General features: G+C 42.9%; 1 protein-coding gene across 1 annotated transcript; it reads left to right on the forward strand.

Moving 5' to 3' along the window:
• The first annotated feature begins 323 nt into the window (after positions 1–323).
• Positions 324–1,836, forward strand: cenpx (centromere protein X). Its single transcript, XM_068718795.1, has 5 exons — positions 324–382; positions 808–859; positions 948–1,001; positions 1,078–1,166; positions 1,676–1,836. Exons 1-5 carry the CDS (start codon positions 347–349, stop codon positions 1,688–1,690), a joined length of 246 nt encoding a protein of 81 aa, XP_068574896.1. The 5' UTR covers positions 324–346; the 3' UTR covers positions 1,691–1,836.
• Positions 1,837–24,997: the final 23,161 nt, after the last annotated feature.

A 24,997-nucleotide genomic window follows, 5' to 3' on the forward strand; every position in this document is an offset into this window, starting at 1 on the left:
GCTCCTAAGATAATGGTTTTGACAGCCTCAATTTTGTCTTTTCCTCCTCTGACACAAACATAACTATAGGTCAATGGAAAATATAAAAAAATAGTATGTAGCCTATACAAACAAATGTCATGATTAGTGAATATAATGTAAAAATAAAAATATTTATAAAAAAAATGTATTGGACATTTATAATTGGCTAAAGGGATACAACTAACAAAAAATATAAACAAATGTAATTAGTATATTAGGCTACAATATTGTTTTTTCCCGTATACTGAGGGCGGGTCGAATGACGTCAGAGACCATTGACCAATCGCTACGCAGAGCGCCAACATCCTCTCACAGCGTTGAAAACATGGCGGAGAGAGACGCAGAAGTTGGATTCAAAAAGGTAGAAGGATACGTCGCTGCTTTGATTGTGGTTGTTCATACTTACTCGGTTTCCCTATCGTGGTTAAATAAAGACGAAGATAGTCTCTTCTTTTGTCGATGAATTGCATTTTATTCGTTTCCATTAAGCATACACGTTAAACCCTGTTCATGGAGTACATGAATTGTTCCTTAATTATCTGTCAAGACGAAGATATTATTGAGTGAATTGACAATATCTGTAAGCCGAATGGAAGAACAGTTCATAATGGTAAAAAAAGAGTGCGGTGTATTCACTATTGCAGGATAACACTAACGTTAGCTACGTTCACCCGTTAAATTAACGTTTTTCTGACGGCAGTTTGGTATGAGGAAGTCACGCACCACCTGATCATGTTGTTCACGCGAGAAAAGCCCATTAAGAATCTCTATTCTCCTCATTTACAGGAAACGGTAAGCAAACTCTTGTCAAGTTTCTTCAAGGAGGACAGAACCAGACGTGAGTTGGATACAGATGTTTTTATTTTTCTATATAAGTCACATTTCCAAACGTTTTATTTGGCTCAACACATCTCATTCTGTCACAGTGAGCGGTGATGCTGCGCTCCTCATGACAGAGTTGCTAAAAATATTTGTCCAAGGTAAGGAGTTGTCATTTTTTCATTCAAATTTTTACACAGATTGTTTGATGATGAAACCCTTAATGTGTTTTTCCAGAGGCTGCTGTGAGATCACAGAAACAAGCTGAGTCTGAGGACTGCGACCAAGTAGACATCGAGCACTTTGAAAAGATTCTGCCTCAGCTGGTGCGTATAGCTCAGCAGGTTTTAATACGTCATTCAAGAGCCATCAATAGGGATCATAAGGCTGCTCTAGTGTCTGGTGCAGGATTCAGGATATGGTATTGTTCTTATTTGGCTCATGAATTCTGAATTGTTTCAGTCTGGGTCTTTCAGATGATACTTTTTAATTATCTGTGCAACTAACATGCATAACATACGTTTTTGTACCTGCTGCCTGTATTGCAGCTAATCACAAGAACAAGTATAGGGCCGTCCATTTGATCACTGACCCTGTTATTCTCGTATTTTAGTTAATATTCACTATATATTGTTGGTATATGAGAGATTCAGTGCCTACAGGTGTACAAGTTAAATCCATTTTTCCTGAAATCCCATGCTGGACCGTTTCAAACTGCCGGAAGTTTGCTTGTCAAATAAAATGCTGGTCAAACATAAAGAACAAACTGGATACAAGACATCATCAAACGCTTCCATTATTAATCTCACTGCCTTTCATCTCTCTTCCGATGCAGCTGCTGGACTTCTAGCTCAAGTGATGCCACAAGATGGAGCCAGAGTGTTGCCCGCGTGTTGCTGCTCAAATACTACATTTTCAATTCCAGCATGTTTATTTTTCTCCGTATTGTTGTAATGTCACTGAAATCTGCGATAACAATAAAAAGCTAATCCCTTATGTATTTGAGTTGTGTGATTTTGAGTAGAAAGCACGCCTCCATGCCACCACCGATAAGGCCCACCTGTGCTCCTCTGTGCAACAACAGGTGCTTCCAGCATGCATGGTGCCCTTCATCAAAGCCTCCTGGAGCAGTTGGAAGCAATTAGAGTAATAAGGGGAGCAGCTAGTCCCTTAGATGATGACAAGTGCCAGGAAAAAAGGAGTACCCCCTCCGGCCACTTTGAAGTTCCCTTTTGCTGTCCTGCGATGTTTAGTTAGAGGTGGGGGGGAAGGGCAAAGGGGACCTCTGGCACAGGGGGAAAGTTGAATGGGAGTGTGCGTGCGCGAACGTGTGCACGTGTTGGCCAAACATGGCCAGGGACCACACGCATAGATATTCTGTTTGAAAGGAAACATAACAAAACACATTGGAACACGGTCCAAGAAGAGCAGGGTGTAATTCTGAAGGTAAATAAACAAAAGAGGCGAGTATAGTCGAGGTGCTTTCTCTCCTCTCACCACAGCAGAGGGGGAAGTTGGGCCTACAAGGGAGAGGGTAATGTGGGGTTTTCTAACCCGGGTGCCTCAGATGGTTTTTCCACCAGTGGTGTATTTGACCAACATGTCTTCAATATGAGTCAGCATAGCTGTACAACACCTCACACTATTTATTTGTGTGGCTTGTGAGTGACTCACTATACGCTTACAAATGCTGCTCACATACAGCTGGAAGCAACTTGGGCTAAATTCAAGCGTCCAGGCTCACATAGGTGCTCAAGGACACAGCACCTGGAGTTTGACCCGGCACCCTTTTAGTATAGGGTCCAGACTGGATTCGCGTTTCACAGGAGAAACTTCCACAGCAGGCCTTCAGGAGACGGTGTGTTTGGTTGAGTGAAGTTTTTCTTTTTTTTTTAATGATGCCATGAGGAGCAGGTTAATAATTACACTTATTCACAGCAACAAGTCCTGTCCTCTTGTTTTGAGTAGTACAGTAAACTATGTCAGATGAAATTATGTAGATGTGACGGTGTGGTGGAAAAAAAATCCTATACCCGCTTTGCGTGAGTCTTCTAATGCTGAAATACATAATACCAAAAACCAGGTTGTCTTTTAAGTATTTATTCTCTGCGCAGAGAAGGTTCAATCATCACATCAGAATGCGTACAGTCTCAGTGAGGAAGAACCTCGAAAAAAAGTGAACAAGCTTTCTTTATACAGAATGAGCAAAGGTGGGGGCCGATGGCCGATGTTACAGACGTTTCGGTCTCAGACTTTTGGTCTCAGACTGATGGAACAACAAGTGAAAACAAACGGCCAGCAACCAAAACAAGCGGCCCAAAGGCCTTGGCATGGAACATTCTCATACAACACAGTTAGTTATCTATGTGAACAGGCAAGGGAGAATTATTCTTTTGCACAACAGAGACACGGTGAAGTTCAACAAAGTCCAGAGCAAAATGACTTATGCATGAATACAATATACTGAGTAGAAATATATACTACGTAAAAAATTACCATTACAATGGCAAATAATCTTGCTGAAAAAGTACAATACATCTTTACTTATTAACAATGTAAAAAGACAAACAAATAAAAAAAGCTGCTTTATATGTATATGGGCTTTCTGGGGATTTATTAGAGATGAAATGGATCTCCAGCTGTCAATCCTTGCAGATTAAATAAAAGCAATTATTCTGTTGGATCCTCCGTCTTTCTCTTCTTTTCCACGATCTGAGTCGTTCGGTAGGCCTCTGTCCTGGTGAAGTGGCGCACTACTGTACAACTTTTCTCCTTATGCATCTTAGTGGAACAAATTACATCTCAAGGCAGTATTATTAAACATGCGAAAGCAGTTAGGACAAGAATGGGGAGGGGCGTTGAAGAGAGTAATGAGTTAAAGCTTTTCTTGATCATACATTAAAGGCAGGGAGTGTCGACAGCCAGTCCAGACGCTTTGGAGAAGCTCTGGAGTGAGAAGCTTTTCCCAGGAGAAACAGACTGATCCGTCTCCAGCCTTTTGGCTGGTCTTTGGACAGCGCTGCACAAGGCCCTCATCACTTGAATGTATCTGCCTTGATTGTAGCCATCAACATCCATACTGATTTTATCGATGCACTAGTAAATGTCAGGATCATTCTTTATGTAAGGTATCCGTCGTGATAAAGTAAAACTCAAGGCATGTATACATTCTGGGATTACCTGTTCTCTGTAGGTTTACTATCCATTCTTTAATACAAATACATAAAGAAGCTGTACCAAAGGCTGGTAAGGCTGTGTGGTAACTGTAATCCTGGTTTAGGGTGATGATCGTCAGGGGTGGAGTCGCCTGCATCGGTTTTAAGAGTCCCTGTGAAGGTCTGTTACGATTATGTCAGATTTCACTCCTTAATTCTCGGCTCACTGGTCTGTGGTTGTTTTTAGAATGACACAGCTTCTTGCATCTTTCCAACTTTCTGTCATCTCAAAGCTCCTTTCTTCTCGGGCCCAAACTAGAGTCCCTTCTAGGACAAGTGATCATAATACACCCATTTCCCCGACGGCTGGATTTTCTGAGATGGCAGTAACAACATTCAAGCAGGCAGAGTCTGAAGTGTATGAGCTACATCAAAGTTTGTGGGCTTATAGCACATTAAACATTCACTCTTACAGTGAATGTGTACATAAAACATGTACTGTACCATATACATCATTTTCATGAGTAATGCTACTACTAAGTCCTTGCTCTTTTTATCTGACAGACCTTTTACTTTTTGGAATCTGGTTTTAACATTTGAATGATGGTATGAAGTCTGGGAAAGACAAACAATGCAAGTCAATTTTTAAATTCTTGCAAAGACCGGAGACGACGGGAAATCTTAACCCGACAAAAAGCTACAGGTGTCATCTGCCATTCGTGCCATTTTTTACCCCCAACATTTCAATTACACATGTTTGTGAGTTCTTATGTAATAAATATGTGATGGCATGCATCTGCTCTCAGATGTTTGTGTGCATGTATGTGCTTGCATGCATGTTGTGCTTGATCTGGGGCTGTGATGCATTAGTGCCGAGGAGACAAGAGGCCCTTGTGGCCCCCTTATGGGCATGGAGCTGTCTAACCATGGAGGAATGCTGCAGGGGACACAGAGCGAGTGCATTCCTCTTAGATGCTCCACACGCAACTCACGCACACATGAAAAGTTACAAACATTTACATCGCTGTCAAAAAAACAAAAACACAAACAAAACACCGCGGCCGTTTGGCGCACACATGCGTTTCACAGAAAGTTTGCGTGTGTTGAGAGAATGCAAATACAGAGGCGGCATCTCTGTTGACTGTATATACTGCTGAGACATGCAGGTTTCCTGGAGGCCCCGGGCCTCTCTGAGGGGCCTGGGGTCCTGAGCTAAGCTTTGTTAAGGAGCCACGGGGCCCACGCCGGGGATGATTAGAACATACCTGGAAGTTTGAGCCACTTGGGTGCTCTGCTGGGATCACTCTTAACTGATTGTGGCGCTTGGCTGTTAGTCTTAGGTTGGAGATGGTCTGCTGCTGTGCTCTGTGTATCGGCCGGGGCTTTGGTAGCCGCAGGGGGCGGAAAGGATTCTTCCGGAACCATTGAGGTGGATGATAAGGTCAAAGACCTTCGCATGCAGCTGAAGAGGGAAAAGGGAGCAAGAGAGATGTACAATTAGGCCCGCAGCTGGGTTATTTCTGGAGCCCTGTACTACCTTAACTACATTACCCTCCTCTTCCACCCCAAGTCCCCTCTACTCTGTCTCCACCTCCATGTTCCGTGTGGTGGCCCACATGGTCAGGGCATAGGCAATAACAACAGAGTAATCCCCTTACATAACACCGCACAAACTCAACGAAACAAGGCCATTCAATTATTTTTGGGAGCGTCTAATAATAAAGAAGCAATTCAGTTGAGGTGATGTCAAAAGTGCTGTGTGTGTGTGTGTGTGTGTGTGTGTGTGTGTGTGTGGGGGGGGGGGGGGGGGGGGTGGGGGGGTGGACCTCAAATAAGCCGCCGAGACCCGACTGGACCGGAGGTCAGCGGAGCACTCTATTTTTAGGTCCCATCAAAAGCAATGGTATAAAATTAGTCAAGCTCTGACCCTCGCAAAATCTGTCAGTCACGCTTAGAGAAGCCGTGAATTTGAGGGTCATGCACTCGCAATGATGAAAGGGCCAATGTTTGATGATATTTAAAAAGGAGCAAGTAATGACCGAAATCTCTTCAGCTGGTGGCAGGTGGCACAGTGTGAGGTTGGCCTTTGTTAGACTTGTTAAAGGACTTAATCAGATGACACGTGAAACCCTCTGCAACGGGCTAATATTAACTGCAATAACACCGTGCATGTTGTTTGGACAAAAGCGGCGAACGGGGGAAACTGTTGCTTGACTTTGATGTAAAGTTTGGGTGACGTGTGACCATCAGTTAGAGTTTTTAAGCATCAGCACAACTTCGCATCAGGTTGTCTCTCTCAGCGTATGTAGATAAAACAAATCTCAAGCCTGAAGGAGGCTTGTGTAAACAAGAGTTAAGGGTGCTGGGTCAAAACAAGTCTGGCTTCCAAATTCCCTCCACAAGTCCAGAGGCCAGCATGTTGACTGTCTGTCCTCACAGTGGTCGGGGGGCACCGGAACTCTAAATTAGCCCTGGTGAGTCAACGGGACAGCTTTCATGTAGACAAGGGATCATGTCAGATTGCAGGAGAGGTCAGGATGTTAGGGTCAGAGGTCAGGATGCAGTGTTGGTCCTCGTCTTTAACAGCTTCCTGTCTGCTGTGTTGTGCAAACTTGAACGGTAATCCCTTGTGATACAGGTTCAAAGCAAAGGGATTGCCTCACCCTTTGGTACAGGTATGGGACTCATCACTCCACTTGTACTTGGTCGGTCCACCACTTTGATCCAGGATGGAATATTTTACCAACTAGCGGATGGATTGACATGACATTTGGTGCAAATATTCATGCTTTTGAGTGGATGATTCCAACCAATTTTGGTTGATCCCCCGATTGGAATGAATTCTCAAACTTTCATCTCTTCACTTTTCATCTCACACTATCACCAGATCAAAAATGTGTCCAATACTTTGTTTTATGACTAGAAACCTGCAAAACTAATGACAATCCCCTCGGCCTCAGCTGTAGTTAATGCTATTTAGCATGTTAACATACTAATCTCAGATGTTGAGCATGGTAAACATTATACCTATACTGAAAATTTGCCATGCTAACGTTAGTGTCAGCTCAAAGCACTCCTGTGTCAATGCACAACCTCGGCCTTGCGTCACTGTAGACTACCCCAAACCTGAGCTAGTGGCTTTGATAATGTAATACAGGATGATAGTAAACATTGTTGATCAAATCAGGTTGTGTTTCTGGCCCTCTAATCTCAGAAAATCAGCTTGACATATGTAAGATCTGTAGCAGTTCACTATCAGAATTAATTTGGCAGCGGTTTCTTCAAACAAATCCTGAACCACAACCTTTCAGATTTCAAGGTCTGCCCTTAAACATTTATTTGATCTTTGACATGAATGTTTCATTTCAAAATCTAAAACAAGTTGCTCCAATGCTCCTGCTTACCCTCAGACTTTGAAGGTGCACCTGTTTTTGCACATGTATTGCTGGAGGGAAGGTGAAACTTCAGGGTCAATGCGAGACACAGCAGGGTGCTCCGCTGCAAGGTGTCTCTTTTTCTGGAAGAACCAATTCGGGCTCTTTTTGTTTCTCTGGCATGAAAACAGGGCGACCAGTGGAGGTGATTTACCAGCTTGTCTTGACATCAAACTGGAAATAAACCAGAGCTGCTGGAAACACGCTGGCCTGGAGGAACAAGAAGGGGACAGAGTTAATGCAGTTTCACATCACACAAGTGGTGCTTGGATGATGTATGGTTACTGCTGTAGGGGACAGTTGGCTCCAAAAAATACGCCTGAAAATCACATGGTTTGATTTTTGCTCTTTGTGAGAATTTCTATTAATCAAATACAGAAAAAGCGGGTGCCAACACAAGATGATCGCTGACCTTTGAAGACACAGCACACTGTGCAAACTCTCCCTTAAATGTTCTACCTTTTCTGACAGAGAGGAGAGGGCAATACTTGTTTCCAGACATAAAATGTAACCCCCTTTTCCAAAAACAGCAAAGGAGCAGATCCACTCACAATGAGCTGTAATTTAAAATACGCCTCTCCTAGAAAAACAACAATAAATTTGAAGGGGCTTCAAAGGGCCCGCTGGCGCTCTTACTTTTCTGTACATAAAACAAAACACCGGTATTTTCTTAAACCACTCAATCGCTCACCCTGCGATGAAACATACTGAGACAGAGACTGAGAGAGAGATGTAGCAGGCAGAGAGAAGAGAGAAACTCCTTTGACTTAATGTGCAGAGGCTTTTATGGTGTCTGGCTAAAGGACTGTTGGCTAAACAGTTAATCTCCTTTCTCTCACCTTTTCTAATTTTTTTTTTCTTTCTCTCACAGTCTATCGAAAGGTTTTCAGTCAGTCTTAATATGGTGATATTATCCAACAAAAGAGCAAAGTTTTCAACAGAGCTCTATGTTTCTCAGCATGGTCTAAATCAGTCTTTTTAGGGCGCTAGGTTTCAGCAGGGTGGGTGCTTAATTTGGGCTGACTTTCCATCACATTATAAGAGCATCAGACTCACAGGGTGGAAGCAGGACCATCTACCGCGACAGATATCCCAGTAGTGCAGTTGGATGTTGCATTGATACACTACACTGGCTAAGGAGCTTCATCAGTGGGAGGGCAATATCCTGCATCCTTTCAGGAGACATGTCTGAGCGCCCAAAGAGAAAAGGCCAGGTGTCCCCCGGTTCCTCTTCCATTTCCTCCCATCCAGCACTGATCCTGCTAACTAATAGCACCAGGGAGCTGCCACCCCTTCCACCGAAACCAGGATCACTGAGCTGTGGAGCTAGGTGGGAGTGGGGACTTAGTTGTCTTACAATTGCCACCTGACCAACTCAGACATACATTTATAAAGACCAAAACAAGCGATTTAGTGTGACATTTCAGTGTATGAGGTGTCCCAGATTATATCATCACTGTATAGATCTAACCACATAACTACACCGTATAATCCACAATCCCTCCTGTTTGGCAGCTGAATAAAAAACTGAACTGAAATGCATAGCAGCGGCAGGAGTGACAATTCTACTGAAATGTGCTTTTGATTAAGGTCTTTAAAGTGAGCTGCTGGTTTCTATTTTCTGGTCTGGATGAAAACCTTTCCAAAAGAAAAAAAAAACATCCAACAGAGACATGGTTCAGAGCGATGATATGAAATGTATCAACTACAAAAGAAACGATTCACTGAGCAAAAACTGAGATATGAAGATATGCCTTTACTCAATCATCTGTGTTTGTCCAAAAACAATGGGGCTGCTAGTCATTATTGACTGATGTTTTGGTATTTTTTTCTGTGTATGTATAAAAATGAACATATACCACGTATAAATTAATTATCTGATAATGTTGTTATTTTTCTAATTAATAGAATATATTCAAAGTGTGCATTGTCTGTTAAAAACGCTCTTGTGAGGAACCGATGAATCAAATACCAATTTCGTGTCAAAGAGAGGTGTTTCAGGCCCAGTAGGAGAAACATTTCCATCACGCTGAGGTCATGGGAAAAGTTTACACACAGGCAATTTTATGAATGGGTATCCCAGGGTGTCGAGCTGCTGACCCAGGTGGAGAAAGCACAGAAAGGACAGAAGGTAACATGCACTGTGCTTTAGAGGTTGTGAAACCTTGTATTTGCTGACCGCGGCCCTATCTCCTTCTTTCATCTTTCTTTGTTGAAGAAATATTGTCACAATATGAAAGGGAAGGTCAGATGCTCGGCAACAATGTAAAAACACACAACCATCAGAGCAATTTTATTCTTCATTACACCTCAGACGCTGGGAGGGGAAGCAGAGCTTGTTCATCCACAGCTGAGTAAACTACTTAAGTCTATCTTATATGGCTGCAGACATGATTTTTGAAATGCAAAAACCTCAAAATGTGGTAATGATAGAGATAGACAAACATAGCCATGTTGGATTGGCAGACTTCCTTTTGTTATTTCACTGTGTGTTTGAAGTCTTCAGAGAGTAAGTGAAATCTTAGCGAACTCGCTTCGGTATCTGCACTTTCTCTGAATCAAAAACTGGCGATAAAATCTGCTGGACAGGATTCACAGAGGAGTACGCTTTGACAGCACACTATGCGACTACCAAATACTGTACAGGCAGCCAGTGCCTTGTCTTTCCCTGAAATCTCTCATTGTCCTCTCAAACCAGCTGTGTCAAACCTGTCCGCAATAGGACGAGCCGTGGGTCTGTTTCCTGTGCTGCCTGTATATATGGCCTAATCACTCTCCAGTGGAGCTGGTGGGACAGATGTTACAGTTGCATCCCTCCACCACGATGAACTACATATTGATGGTTCACAGACTGTTTACACTGTCCTCATTCATCTGTGCTATGACTATTCCCAATTGGATCCATTTGCCAACACAGGTCTGGTGGTTTACATAGCAGAGCCCCTCCGGCATGTGGAGCCCATGCTCCTTACCCTCTGCTTGTTTCGTGACTGCACACAAGCAAATAAATAGAAAGTGAAGATGTATGTCCACGAGTGATCCATAGAGGAGCGGGCCTGGCGGATTCGGGATCTAAACAGAATCTGATGACGTTCAGAACGTTGTGCTTTGATCTGTTAATTATAGTGGGAAACAACCTGGCAAACACAACTGCTCTGATCAGTTTGACTGCATTACCTGAATTTTCCACCTTGCAAACAACTAAAACTGTCCAAGACATGAATGTGGAGGTCCAGCAGGTGAAGCTCTTTGTTCTAGTGGATTTCTCAATTAAAGCGTTTATAGGATCACAAACAAGTCTACTATGATTCCTGAGAACATCCCTTGATAATCTCAAGACTTTAAAACAATCCAGTATTCACTCTTATTTAGCTCTGCTTTTGCTCTCTACCAACTCCAGAGAGTAAAAATATCTGGCTCTTCAGCTGCTTGGTGCTCCAGCTACTCGCTAACTGTGTCTGCCTAATGTTTGATGTTGAGCAAAAAGTGTCCGGTGAGCGGTGACAGTGAACAAAAACAGTAAAACAACAGCCAAACAGCTAAATATGTAAGTATATGAAGCTCCACGAAGCCAAGATGAGCTGCAAATTCAGGCGATAAATCTTTTAGATTTCATCACAATAAACGACTCCTTTCAGCTCTTGCTGCATTGTTTTCCCATAAAAAAAAGATTGATTACAGACACACTGTTATTTTGCATGTTGAAATGCTGAATAAAAAGGTTACACAGGGTGACGGCTTATACAAAGTGTATCTTTCCTCCAATGGCAAAGAAAACTTTCAATTACTGTTTAACTGTTATTCTTATCTTACAAAGCCTTTGTGCTCCTCAAAGGCATTAATACCTGCACCTTGGTGATGCCTTTAATTGCCATTTAGCATTAAGCTGGCTGAACAATAAAGCCCAGGCTGAGGGGATGTTGTCAGGTTTAATGAGGCCCTCGGTGAAAGAGGGCTGCTGTGTCGGCTCCACCAAAGGCTGCTGGCTGAATTCACCTCCAGCGGACCAGAGTGGTCCTGCGGGGATTTGATGGGCTGAGGGAGCACAGACTGTCTCTCCCCCACTGTTGGGGTGTGATGGGCTGCAGTTGCATCAGTAGCCCTCGCTGTGCATGGCTTGGCGGGCAGAAAGCACCGAGTGGAAGAGGTTATGACCGCAGTGCCACAGAGCAAGGTGCTGCAGATCACTGAAAACGACCGGCAGTGCCGGTGATACGAAGCAGCTTTTACTAGGTGCAACAGCAGCAGGTGGTTGTTCACATCACCTGACTGCGAAGAGTCAAATATGGGCCTTTTTTTTAACTCATTGGTTGCCTCAAACACTGAGAACATACAGTGCCAACAAAGAAGCTGAACAAGCATGGCCACAAATAGACATATGGAGACGAGCACAAAGGGAACAGAGACAAAAACGAAACGCAATGACAACTGTGAACTCCTGGCTTCATTTTTAAGAGGGGGTACATGGTTCACAGTCTCACATGGAGTCCTCCGCCTCCAAAACCCATTCCAGTTACTTTGATTCTTTATTCATCCCGCCATTCACCCACCCCCCCTCCTGACCCCCCACCACCTCATCCTTAAATCCAGCTGATGGAGGCTCTTTTGTCCATCGGCACCCAGGCAACAACATCAAAGGGCTGCTGGGTGTAAATGCAGAGTGCCTGAAAAACTAAACTGAAAAATAAAGAAGTCCCATAGGGGATGGGAGATATTCACAACAGCCCCCCAGAGAGGGAAGGAAAAAGAGCTGCTATGTACAGGAGGAAATAAAGAAACCGGGAGAAATAAGAGAAAGAAACACACTGTAACTTTCTCAGTAGCAGTCATTTGTAAGACATTAATCATCATTTACTGAATACACAAAGGTGTGGGTTGGGTCATACCCGGTTTAATGACAACAATAAACAAATGAAAAAAAAGACTTTGTATGAGACCATTATGACACTTTCTTTGTGCTGGATCATCAAAGCCCATTAGGGGACAGTGAAAGGCCTTCCATTGCCGCTCATGACCACTTCCTCATTCACTGACAGCTGAATTGTACGCTTGATGGATTGTTGTGCGAGACAATGCCATGCTTTTGGACTGAATGCTTTGCTTTGATCTCCCTGGATGCCCTTGAAAGCTTCAACAACGGCTGATATGTTAACAACCGGTCTGGTTATTCTAGTTCTATCCTCCACCTATACTGCCCTGCCAGTCAGAGCCACGAGAGGAAGGGGTCGGTGGAAAGGGGAGATAAAAGCCTTTTTTATCTCTGCCTCCATGTGGGACTCCTGTAGAGTCACGCTTGGCGTGGCGGCATGCCTTGTCTCGTAACCACAAAGTATCCGCCAGTGACACGCTGACTCCAGAGCCTGGCACCAGGTCTCCAGCCAGCACAGAGCAAACCCTCTATTCAGCAGAATAGAGGAAACACAGCTACATTGGGCCCACAGCTTGTAATTAAAAGTCCTCAGCCTCAAAGAGCACAGCATCTCCATCTTAATGGTAGGCTTCCATCTGAGGCATCGGTTTAATACTCACTCTGTGTCCCATCAGATAGTGATGTGGACAGAGGAGGAAGAGAGACATTAGGACTACAAAGAACACATGTGTCCCATCCAGGATTAGAGGTTCACTCTTCCCTCAGTAGCCTAATTGCTGGATTGGCCAGATCAAAATCACTTCATTGACATCAAGGCCACTGTCTTCCTCTTGTCTCACTACTGGCACAATAACTCAACAAAAACAGCAACAAACCAGAGGGGGGAGGGGGGGAGTCCAGAAGTCGCGGAGTGAAGATGAATGTAGTTCATGTTTAGAGAGCATGTTGTGTGATTAAGGAAAACCCACATCAAACATTGTGGCTTAAGAAAACCACCAGTTGAAAAACAAGATACTTCTTCTGTGTAGAGCGATGCAGACTGGAGATGCTGTTGTTCAGAAGGCGGACCAGCCCAAACTCACCCGCCTGTCTGTCTCTTGAGACTAACCGGGAAACGAGAGACATCATAGATTCGCAAAGGAACTTTGAAGTCCTTATGAGTAAGAGAGCAGGATGAGCTGCAGACTTTAATTCAGGTTATAAAGAAGCAAACATGCAGGGAATTTGAAGGATTAAATCTACTATCTCAGAGTTCACTGTTAAACTATAATTTACTCTCCATAAACAGTAAACGTTATAACAAAGTTATAGCCACATAAGTTATGTCAGATGTACGACTATAAACTATTGGAGAATGGAGAATGAAACCCATGAAGTTCAGTCATCACACACTTCTGCTGATTTTATAAAGGCTTTTGTAATGCTACTAGAACATGATAAAATTACATTATTTTGCATAGAATATGAATATGAATGTGACATTTTAATAGAGATGTTCTTCAGTCATTTGTTTGGCGGAGCATTTCTATACATTTAGACAAAACCTCTCAAGGCTCTCGGGGGTTCTGTCATGTGTCAGCGGGAAACGCTGAATAAAAAGGATGGATAACACCCCCTTTTCCCACAGAGAGAACTTCTCTGGACAGAAGAACAGCAATATTGTGGCCACATGTGTGAGCTTGTTTACTTACGCTTGGCTTTTAACTACAGGAATGTCATGATTTAAACCACAACATAACAGACTAAATTATTAGCATGTTACCGCTCTACACTTTTTTCCCTTTGACTGGAACAGGAGAGAGTGTGCATGTGTCGACCAACATCAATGGGCGTGCTTGTAGATTAACACACGGACGTCTCAAGACGTCTCTCTCCTGCTGTCACACACACTCACACGCGCACACACACACACAGAAACACACAGGACTCGGCAATCTCTGAGGTAAAGAGATGGAAGGTTTATTTCTAAAGCCCTAATCATGGAAATCTCCCCTTTAAACAATAAACTTTCAACTTTATTTCATCTGCTGTCCTTGCCAGTGCCACATCAAACAAATCCTGAGGTCAACAAGGGTCAGTGAAAGGATTTGGATAATGATGAGGCTCAAAGAAAAAGATTGAGGGTGGTGAAAGAGAGACGGTAAAAGGAGGGGAGGGGAGCAGATGGGAACAGAAGAAAAGATGGGCCTTGTGAGGAGAGAGAAGGTGCAAAGGCTAGGTCTTGTAACGACAGACCCCCTGATTACATTGTTGCACAAATAAACAGGCCCTTTGCAGGCTCCCTGGAGTCCAGCTGTGGTGCAGGAGAGGAAAGCTTTCATTTCGTGGGTATGAGGTCGAGCCAGGCGAGTGATGGGATGGGGCCTGGCTGTCTACCCGCACCGTTTCCTTGCATCTCCGTCAGCGGGGCAACATCTCATTTGAGAAGCATGCTGATTATGTGCCATTTCCTGCACTTAGGCGTCAGCGTGTGGATTAATAACTGTCAATATCAGAGAGCTACAGAGAGGGCCTGCATTAAGAAAAAATGCTTAATATCTGGGCTTATTGATGATGATTATGATGATGATGATGATGATGATGAGCCATCTGTACGGGGTCAGATAAGTTTTGGAGGAAAGAGGCAGACAGAGAGACAAGGTTCAGAATCCCTGGAGCCACATCTGTAATCGTCTTTCCTTCACCTCCGACCATTACAGGGTCCTGGTCCTCTCTTCTCTCTGTGTCCTGCAGCTATCAAGGCCCACATCAAGGCATGCCCCTGCCAAATGTATGCCCCCCATTAAGGGGCCATCATCAGATAAACAAGATAAACAAGTCCAATTCCTGGCAGGACTGATCAAAGGACTCAATGTTAACCCCATGGCCAATTACAAGTAGGCAGAAAAATCAAACACAGATGAGGTCACATGGAAATGGGGGAGGCTAATCCATTGTCCCTTTATGGGCACAGAAAGCAAAAGGGACAGTGAGGAGGGTGGAGGAAAGAATAGAAATGGTTTTGAAAACAGGGAGGGGGCGGGAGCATGCAGATACTCTCTCAATTGTACCCTTGCATGTTGATATCCCCCAGGAATTACAGCCCTATCCTTGAGTTGAAAAACAAAATTCCTGGCAGGCTTTGCACAGACAGGTGCACCTTTTCAGCGCCAGGAACGTCAGGGAGAACACATCAGGAAGAACATAGACGGTATAGAGACAGGAAACTTTCAGATATGTCTCGTAGGTAATACCAAGGGCAGCACTCCAGGTTGTAAAAGTCCTCTCGGCTACTGATCTAGGGTGCAGCGACTTGGCTGAATCAGTCCACAAGAATGATACATACGCACCCCTCCAATTTCTTTTCCTCCTCCGGTAGATAATTGCGTCATCCGCACCAAACACTTACGTATATCGTGACATTTCATAAATCTATTTCCAAAGCTCCGTTGTCGTGTTTCTTTTCTAAATCACTTCTGTTCAAACTGTTCTCTGACGCACATGTCAAACAAAATGCTGAAAGACAAAATCTTGCCAAGTATGCATACATGGAAACAATTTCTTCTTTATTTTCATATTTCTATTCTCAGACATTTGAAAAGCATTATAAAATACAACCGATTTGGGGATAGATCCACTGAAGACGTGAAACGAAAACTTGTAAATTAACAAATCGAATGCCGAACTCTTCAAGGTAGGACAGACAGAAGATGCCTGCTTTTGCTCATGTAATCAGTTCACGTTCACACAGGAGAGAAAAAAAAAGGAAATTCCATTGGTTCTCGCTCTCTTAAGAGGGATATATTGAATTGTAATCAAAAGATTATACTGGAATAATCAAACAGCCCCCCATGGGACCACCCACAGAGAGTAGAGAGAAACATGAGACTGGCCACATGCTCTGTTTTTCACCAAGACCTCCATGGCTCAGCCAATACAGGAAGCAGCAAGAAGAAGGACAGAGGGTTTTTTGTCCCGACACTTTTGAAAGATGTGGCCCTTTCTTGTGAATGGCATTGACTCGCATTGGTTGACGGATGGAAACATCTCAAGAACAAACGTCGGCACTTTTTTATTTCAAAGCACACCAGAGATAATTCTACGCTATAGTTAGGTGATGCTCCCACAATGTACTGTATGTCATTGTTTGGGTTGCTAGCTTATCGCATAATGAGAACAGCTTTACTCTCAAATGATCCTGATAATGACAGACCCGGTCTATATTTAGCTTGTGTCTCTCTGACAGACCTCTCGACTGCCGTAGCTGGAGAGCAGTAAACAAAGCTGGCAGAGCTTAGACAAGCATGTGATGGCTGCACTGAGCCGCCTGGACCATTGGGTCCGGAGACAGAGAGGGGTGGAGGGATACGTGAATGGCTGCACCACATGAAGTTTACAGACACCACCACCACAGACTCTGGTTGAGGCTTGTGGTTCATCTCAGGGCTTTGACTGACAGAAAGGTCCCACGAAAGACAGGGGGGGAGGCTCCGTCGATAGCCTTCGGGATGCCGGTGAGGATTGCTGGTGAGGTTTTTCATCAGAGGCCGACCAATACGGCTGTCTGAATGAGGAGATATTTTCCAAGAGGGGAAAAAAAAGGGATGACTTATGTCAGCTTATGTTTTGGGGTCATATGAGAAGAAAATGTTTGTGCATCAAGAATACATTTTTCATCTTAGTCTGGGGTGTTGGGTGGAGGTGCCTGTGGTAGGTGGTGGGTACATGGTAGACAGACCCCACCCAATTTCTTCAATCCTGGCTAATTAAAGGACCACAAGTCATCCATAGAGATTTCATGGGTTCAAAGAGAACTGGGTGTCCTCTGCTGTAATTTCAAATTACCGATTTCCTTTGAAGAATGCTATCCTTCATCAGGAAGACATAATGTCTGGCGCACCAAAAAAAACAACTTAAGAAAGCAAAGCAGCTTCAATTCATTGACTCCGATGAATCAGAGCTTCCAGGAAAATCATCAGCGTCTTATTGTATCATTGTTATTTTTCTGTCTCGTTTTTTTATTTTATTTTAGCAAAACACCCGCATCTGATGTCAGTGTATCATTGTCATTTCAAGAGTAGTCTTGGAAGCAGAGCAGGGGTTGTGATTGAACTCTGAGAGCTGCCCCGGAGCTTTACTTTGAGGAAAAAACCACGGAACCACAGATAATGCTTTGCAGTCCACTGGTCTCAACTACTGTCATCAGATTTTCACTTTTTAGGACACTAGAAAAAGATTGTCGGTCCAGTTTGAATTGCACCAATGTCAAACCTGAGACAGTAGAAGAGCCGTGGAGGAGTCGCTGATGATTACAGAGTAAATCAAAGAAACAGAAATGGATCAGAAAGGACTTTGTAAGGTCCGTAAGTGTCTGACGAGATAAATGAACCCCTCTCTCATCAAGAAGAGACACTTCTGACACTGTCCTGCTGTTGGGATCATCTACAGTCATCTGGGCAGAGTTTATGGACAGAAAACAAAAGCATCATAGTGTCAGGCACACAATAAAAACAAAACCACCTCTGTTGACAGGATGAAGACGAGGAAGGCACGAGACACAAGTTCAAACACTGCAGAGTGTCTTCCTCGTCTACTTTCCACTGGTGTAAAGACTTTTCAGGAGACCGGGGAAGGCATCTCCCTTTCATCCTTCACCACAGACAAACATAGACATATAAAAACATCCATGTTGAAAAGTGGCAATAGTCCTTTTAATTCCAGACAAACCCAATGTGAAGAACTTAATTACAGAACGGGGGCAACCCAGCCCTTTTGAAAATTACACTTACAGTAAGACCTTTGAAGCAAATACTTCCTTTATCCTATTTTTTCTTTTGTTCAATGCTTTGTCTCTTGTAAAGCATGCCATTGACTACTGTGGTTTCTAGTGGGTCTCTGTCTTTTCTCGTCTGTCTCCATCTCTGTCAGGCATTCGCTCATTAAAGGCCTATCTTTTGGACAAGCATGGGAGCAGAAATATTTAAAACCCCAGTTAGTGTGTTGATTTTACAGTCACCAATCCAGTCAATCACCAATCCACATTCAGATTTCAAAATATAAAATAATCAAACAAACTCACAGCTTTTACTTTTGTAGCATATTAGGCATTAAAGTAACTCACTATGAAACAAATACGTTCATCCTAAATGGTCAATTCTATCATTCCAGTATGCCAACACAGTTTAGTTGCTTTTCCTCGTGGCCTTGACATTCACTCAGCCATCAATAGTATAGTCTCTGTACTAAGAGAGGAAATATTCAGAAACAGCATTTTGGTGTAAATGAAGATTTTATTGATTTGATTTCTTTTGTTGACTCAAGTCGCTTTCACACCTAACCTGTTTGGTCCGTTTTATCCAAACCCTGAAGTGCTTAGTCAGACAGTCCGGTTCCTTTACGCTTGGTGCGATAGCTGTCAATCGAACCCTGATGCGGAACAACAGTTGAATCGCAGAAATTAATTGCAGCATAAACCTCATAGGAATTTAATTTCCCCAATGTGTGTCCTAATGCATAATGCGAATCGCGAAAACTGTTCAATCGACTAGTTACCTGTCAGTATAACTCCATGTTTACTCCTTTTGGTTCGTTTGTAAAAAGTCTGTGCTCTCAAGCAGCTACAACTGGCGTTGAGAATTAGCCAGGGGATTCTTTACAAACCGCTCCAAGTTTCCAACTGCCAACACAAGTAACATAATCAACTATTTCATCAACACAAACATGTGGTAAATAAACCCACCACACTCAGGTGAAAAAAACTTCAAAAGTGGAGTGTGATCCCATGACATAATGCCCAGAAATGAAAAACAGACGTTTCCATTTAGTTTGACAAGAATTCTGTTAATTCCTTTATTGAGCGGGGCTGTCTGATACAAGTTTAAGATTTCCTCTGCATTAGCTCATTTGTTCAACCCAGTAGAGGCGAAGCTTTGCGGTTGAACGGGACCAGGAGGCCTGTCACCAAACCTCTACCTGAAGCCGTCACAGTAAACCACGGTAAAAGGGAGAGGGTGTGTTGTTTCACTTGTCCTCCTCTCAGGCGGGCGTAGGTGATGCTCTGCCAGGTCTAAGCTACGGTGTTGGGTTTGGCAGTAAATCAGCTTGCTCTCCGATGATCAAACGCTTGTCGTTATTTCCCGCGCTTTCATGTAATCTCATAAAAAGGCCGACCGCTCTGATGGAGTTGAGCCTGCCTGCCAAGCCAGCCGGGCCTCCCATGCTGGCATCTCAGTGTGTGTGGCTCTGTTGATTTGTTCCTAAAAATCAGAGCTCGGAGGAAAACAACAAGACTGAACAACAGCAGCATCCCTGTAAGGATGCATTGAAAGTACACCAAATTAGGGTCACTTCCTTTTCTCGTTATGCACAGAGGGGGGGCATTTTCAAAAGGCTACAACACAATATTAGGTGGATATATGAGGATATATGAAGTAATGTTATTGATGCTTTAATAAAATATTCACCAAAACGCATATGAGTTGTGGAAAAAGGACACTTTTTGCTTTCATCTGAGAGTTTTGCACTGGGCTAAACTTATAGAAAGTCACCGCCATTTTGTCCCAGTAAAACCTAAAATTTGCGTGTGAAAAATAGGTGGAAGGAAGAGATGAAGCGTCTTGGTGGAAGACTAATAAAACGTCTGAAACCACCGCGACTCAGAACGAAAGAGACAAACATCAAAGTCAATAGACTGGCTGTTTGATCTCCCCAAGTTTTTCCTCTCTTTTTAACATCACTGGCCCATTTACACTCTGGTCTTCATTATCCTCCTCTGCCCTTAAAATCATTTAAAATCTATCAGGGTCTGACATGAGAAGGGAGAACGTTTCAGCTAGAAAAAGAGAGAGCTGTGCAGTGACCACTCCGATGCACAACATTTACCAGCCAACATCACTTCATCTTCTACCAAATTACACATCTTAAGTAGGATCTTGTGTCGCTTTGAACGAAACGGTTGGTAGTTGTAATGGATGTTCTGTTCTCAACCTCCAGGGAGGTTTATGGCTCGCTTTTTGACAAATGGGCAAGGGGGACATAAAACGCTAACACACACAGACACCCAGTCGCTCCTCAAATAAAATAAATCAATAACCATAAAAAGGCAGCTATTAAAGCACTGGATAGCAACACATTAGGAATAAAATTAGGATTTTGGCTGATGTCTAAAGGCTTTCAAAGACTGCAGGCTGCACACATCACTGATAAATAGATGTTGGGTGCTGGTGTGATTGGGATGTATCAATATGTGCCGGTAAGCCAATAAAGACCAAAAACATTCTGGCAGCTGCAGGACAACTCATTCACAGCTTTTTGAGATTCGGCCAACTTGTGCAGGAAAGAGGGAACGTTGATGTTACAGGTTCGCTATTGAAACATTTTCCGTGACATTAAGTATTGCTAAACACTTGTCAGGATATCTGCCTGTTGTCATAACTGAATGTGCTCCATGTTTGTGTATCAGTGTCATTTTGTGTTTTCATGTTGTAGTATGTCGGCATATGTGCATGTGTACGAAGCCTCAAAGAGACAAGGCCACTTGTGCCCATGGCGTCTGGTAGAGCTCGTGACTGTGCCTGTTTAACTCTACTAACAGAGCACCGTTCCACAAAGCCCATCACGCAACCCACAGATGTCCCACAGTACAGACAGGACTGCGCCACAACCAACAAGAAGCAGTAATAAGCCCCCAGCCCACACACACACACACACACACACACACACGCACACACACACACACACACACACACACACACACACACACACACAGCAAAACGAACACATACACTGACACAGAGGATCTTGTGACTGCACTGAATCTTCTTCAGAAGATTAAATGTGGCTCCAAACTTGGTCAAAACGCACATTTTCTCATGGGACTCGCCATGCAGATAATTTGGGTTTTGTTTGTGCAGGTTCTCAGATGGATGTACACACTTTCTTTTTCCAGTCACAGTTCCCCTTTTACACCAGATCCAATTCATTGTTTTCATAAGGACTCGTTCCAAACTCACTGGTAAATGTTGAAGTCATTAATTTGGCTTAAATATAATGGAGAGAATAATCGATTGTCTGGTCGAAAAATAATGTTTAGCTATTTTGTTTAGACTTCAGGCAAAAAAAGACGGCCAATGCTTTTGACGAAAGCCTGCAAATTACAGTGTAATTATTGAGTAATTATGAGGTAATTACACAATAAATATGGGGTACAATATAATGGTCAAGGGAAACCAAAGAGGAAGCCTCAAAACAAAGAAGTAAAAACGTAATTACTTCTTTTAAATTAAAGGGTATTGTAATGAACTAAGAGTAATAGGGGTGGTTATAGTTAAACAAATATACAATGCCAGTATCACTACCAGCAGCCTTAAAGTAATGGAGTACTTACCCATCATGTGAATGGAAGCTTATCGCCGCCTCACTGCACAGCAGTCGCTCAGACAGTGTTTATCGCTGACAATATTGTCCCCCGACCCACGGTGGTGGGAACACGTTGTTGAGAAAGCGTAACGCCCACCCTCCTGTTCGGAGGCATTTAATCGAAGAGCACTTGCGGCGATTGGCTGCAAGCAAAACCTAACCAATTTTATTGTTAATCTGGGCACAAAAAGGATTAATTGCAGGTATCGTTTGACTGGAGTGGTTACGATATAGGCGTAATTGGTAGTGGGTTATTTAGTTTCATACCTTAAAAGAATTGAGGACTTTATTGAGCAATAAAACATATATTACACCAAAAATGTGGTAACTAGATTACTCAATGGTCTACCACTTAATGTTCTTCGGATAGAACACATACCCACAAGCCTTATGCCTTGTACCTGTAAGGGTAAGAACAACCAATAAGCAGGTTTAACTTGAGATTGTTTCATAGTAAACAATCCTCTTTTTTTCCATATTATGGGACTTTTTTTCAGTGAATCCTCTTCATCATCATGTTAATGTGGTCTATGGGGCAAATTTCTGGTTGAAATGTAGTGTGTGAAGTAACCTGATGAAGGTCTATATACCGAAACATTGTCACTAAATATCTGTGAATGCAGGTGAAGAAGCCAGTGTGTGAGTTTTTTTGTTCTTCATTGTCAACCGTAGGCATTCTCCTACGCACCTGTTGCCCTGGGCAAAAGTTTGCTTTTTTTAATGCCTCAAATGTAGGAAAATGTTTTAGTGAAATCTGTGAAGTCCTCACATCAGAGGTGAAATCAAGCTTTTTTTGGGGGTTGGGTGTCCTTACATTCACAGTCAGGCTACTTTCCAGTGTGGCCTGGGGCTGACATGCGACGTGGGCTCTGACTTCAAAGCCTCCTAAGAAAACATATAAATAAAAACCATTAGCCAGCCTGTTTTCTTTAGTTAACATTTCAAACACACTGTGGAATAGATCGTGTTTTCAGTCCCCGCTCTGTAACGCAAATGTTGATGTTGTTTTTCTGATGGTCCTGAGGCAAACTGCGGGCCCACAGCTGGAAAGTCCTCAGCTCCCTTAAAAAATGGCTGCACAAACACACCCGAGTCAGGCAGAACACAACCTCCTTTGGCCTGCATGGACTTCCCTGCCAGCTGCCCGCTAGGATACAATTTGCCCTCAGCACAGCAGAGCCACAAGCATAGGTTTCAATGTCAGGGTTGAACATATACAAACCCAGAGGTGGTGGCATCACAGAGGAGAAGGGACAGCCGATGCCACTGGAATACATCATTACATCGGACATACCATTCTCCAGCACTGGGGGTAACAGACATTTTTATTAGAGACACTAAGAAGTTTATAAAAAGAGTCACTTGACATAGTGAATTTAGGAATTAAGGGTGATCCTCAGTGTAGATAGATTACCACTTCATTAAACAAACCAAGACCTCAAGAAGAAACAAGCCCTTGGACACGCATACTGCAGAGAGAGAGAGAGCAACCCCGATCCTCTAAGCCACATGAGACAGTAACATGCTGTCTGTCCCAGAGGTTATTACAATTCCAAACATTTATTGGAAGGAAATCAGAAAATGCGTGTCTTTTTTGTCTTTCCTTCTTACTTCTGCCCACAAAATTACATTCAAGCAATAAAAATTGTTTATATGTTAGGTATATAAATGCTTGGGAATAGCACTTTGAGACTATTTCGAAACCCGCTCTGAGCTAAAATAACATCATAAAAAGACACATGAATCAGTAAAAATAATGCTCGAAAGGAAGAAAAAACAACAACCTTCCTCTGTTTCAAGTAGCTATTATAAAAAGGCGCAGACAGCTGTCGAGAACAATTCGATGTGTATGACCGCAGCGCGAGTTTGACCGGAATAGGCCGTAAAAGTATAATGAAGCACTGGCTTCAGCAGCATGAAGGCATGCATGACAAAATCTGTAAAAAGTGAGGAAAGATATTACGATTATGGTCTGGTCAGCTAACTTTGAAGATGGGGCATTTTTGTCAGTGAAGGCATCAGTCTTAGCTTTTTACTCTTAGCTAATAGAAACAGAACTACATAAACAGTCATATTAAAATGATTAATTTAACATTTTGGGAAGTACACTTATTAATGTTCTTGCTTAAAGTTAGATGATAAGATTGATACCACTCTCATGTCTGTGTGATTAATATGTAAACAGCAGCTGGTTAGCTTAGCTTAGCATTCAGACTGGAAATGGGGGGAAAAGTTAGCCTGGTTTTATCCAAATATGACAAAAAATCTGCCGATAAGCAGCACTTTAGCTCACAAATTAACGTTTGTATTCTCTGAACAAAAATCAAACCGTAAAAACATACATTTTCACTGCTTCATCTTGATGCACCATATATATATATATATATATATATATAGACATAGATATTGAAAAAGGATCCAATCAGAGACAAGAAACAGATGAGCAGTGACTTAGTGACACCACTGCAGAGGAAAAACAGACCTGTTCTCACTTCAAAGAGTCGGGGGGATGCTTTCAAAAATCACACCGGCAATAAACTACAACTGAAGTTCATCGCTTTTCCACGACATGAAAGGGATTTTCAAAGTTATGTCTCCTCAAGTGGTTCCCTCTCTCACTCTAGCCCTAAACAAAGTTCATATCAGTGGAGGGTTGGTGCTGAGGGTGTTTACATGGGAGGTGTTACCATGGGTGCAGTCTTATTATTTACTTTATACTTCATATGAATTCTATGAATGAAGGGCGAACTTTTTGATGTCTTTTGTCCTGTTACAAGTTTTTTTTTAAAAGGCAGGAAATTTAAATGATAAATAAGCCAAGGTCGAGTCCACAAGGGTCCTCGGTATGAGAGCACATTACATCTCAGAGACAGCGACTGAAGCCCTCCTCACTCGCATGAATAACTGAAGTAATCACAGAAGGGACGTGAAAGAGGCGTCCCGTCAACTAAACAACTGCATTATATGAACTCTTCACTTACTCAAAAGGGATAAACAATGAAAACATAGCCACCGACATAGGTGTAGGTTTGCACATAATGCGCAGAGCAAAGACAAAATGAGACACCTGGAGGATGTTGTCCAGCAGGTTGTCAAAGTCTGACTCTACTGTCATGAAAGGACACACAGTGGGCAGATGACAGGAAGAGCTCTGACAGGACAAAAGAAAGACAAGGAGATGCTGGCAGACTGCTGTCATCTCTTAATTTGCAATTAAAGCTGTTGTCAGGAGTGCTCACAGGAGAAAAAGAAAAAGAAGGAGCGGGTCGAGGAGGTGACAGGTGACAGAGCCTGCAGCTGTG

This window comes from Cebidichthys violaceus, unplaced genomic scaffold, assembly GCF_023349555.1.
Source record: "Cebidichthys violaceus isolate CVI_PGR_0920_01 unplaced genomic scaffold, fCebVio1.0.p SCAF_23, whole genome shotgun sequence".
NCBI classification, from domain to species: Eukaryota; Metazoa; Chordata; class Actinopteri; order Perciformes; family Stichaeidae; genus Cebidichthys; species Cebidichthys violaceus.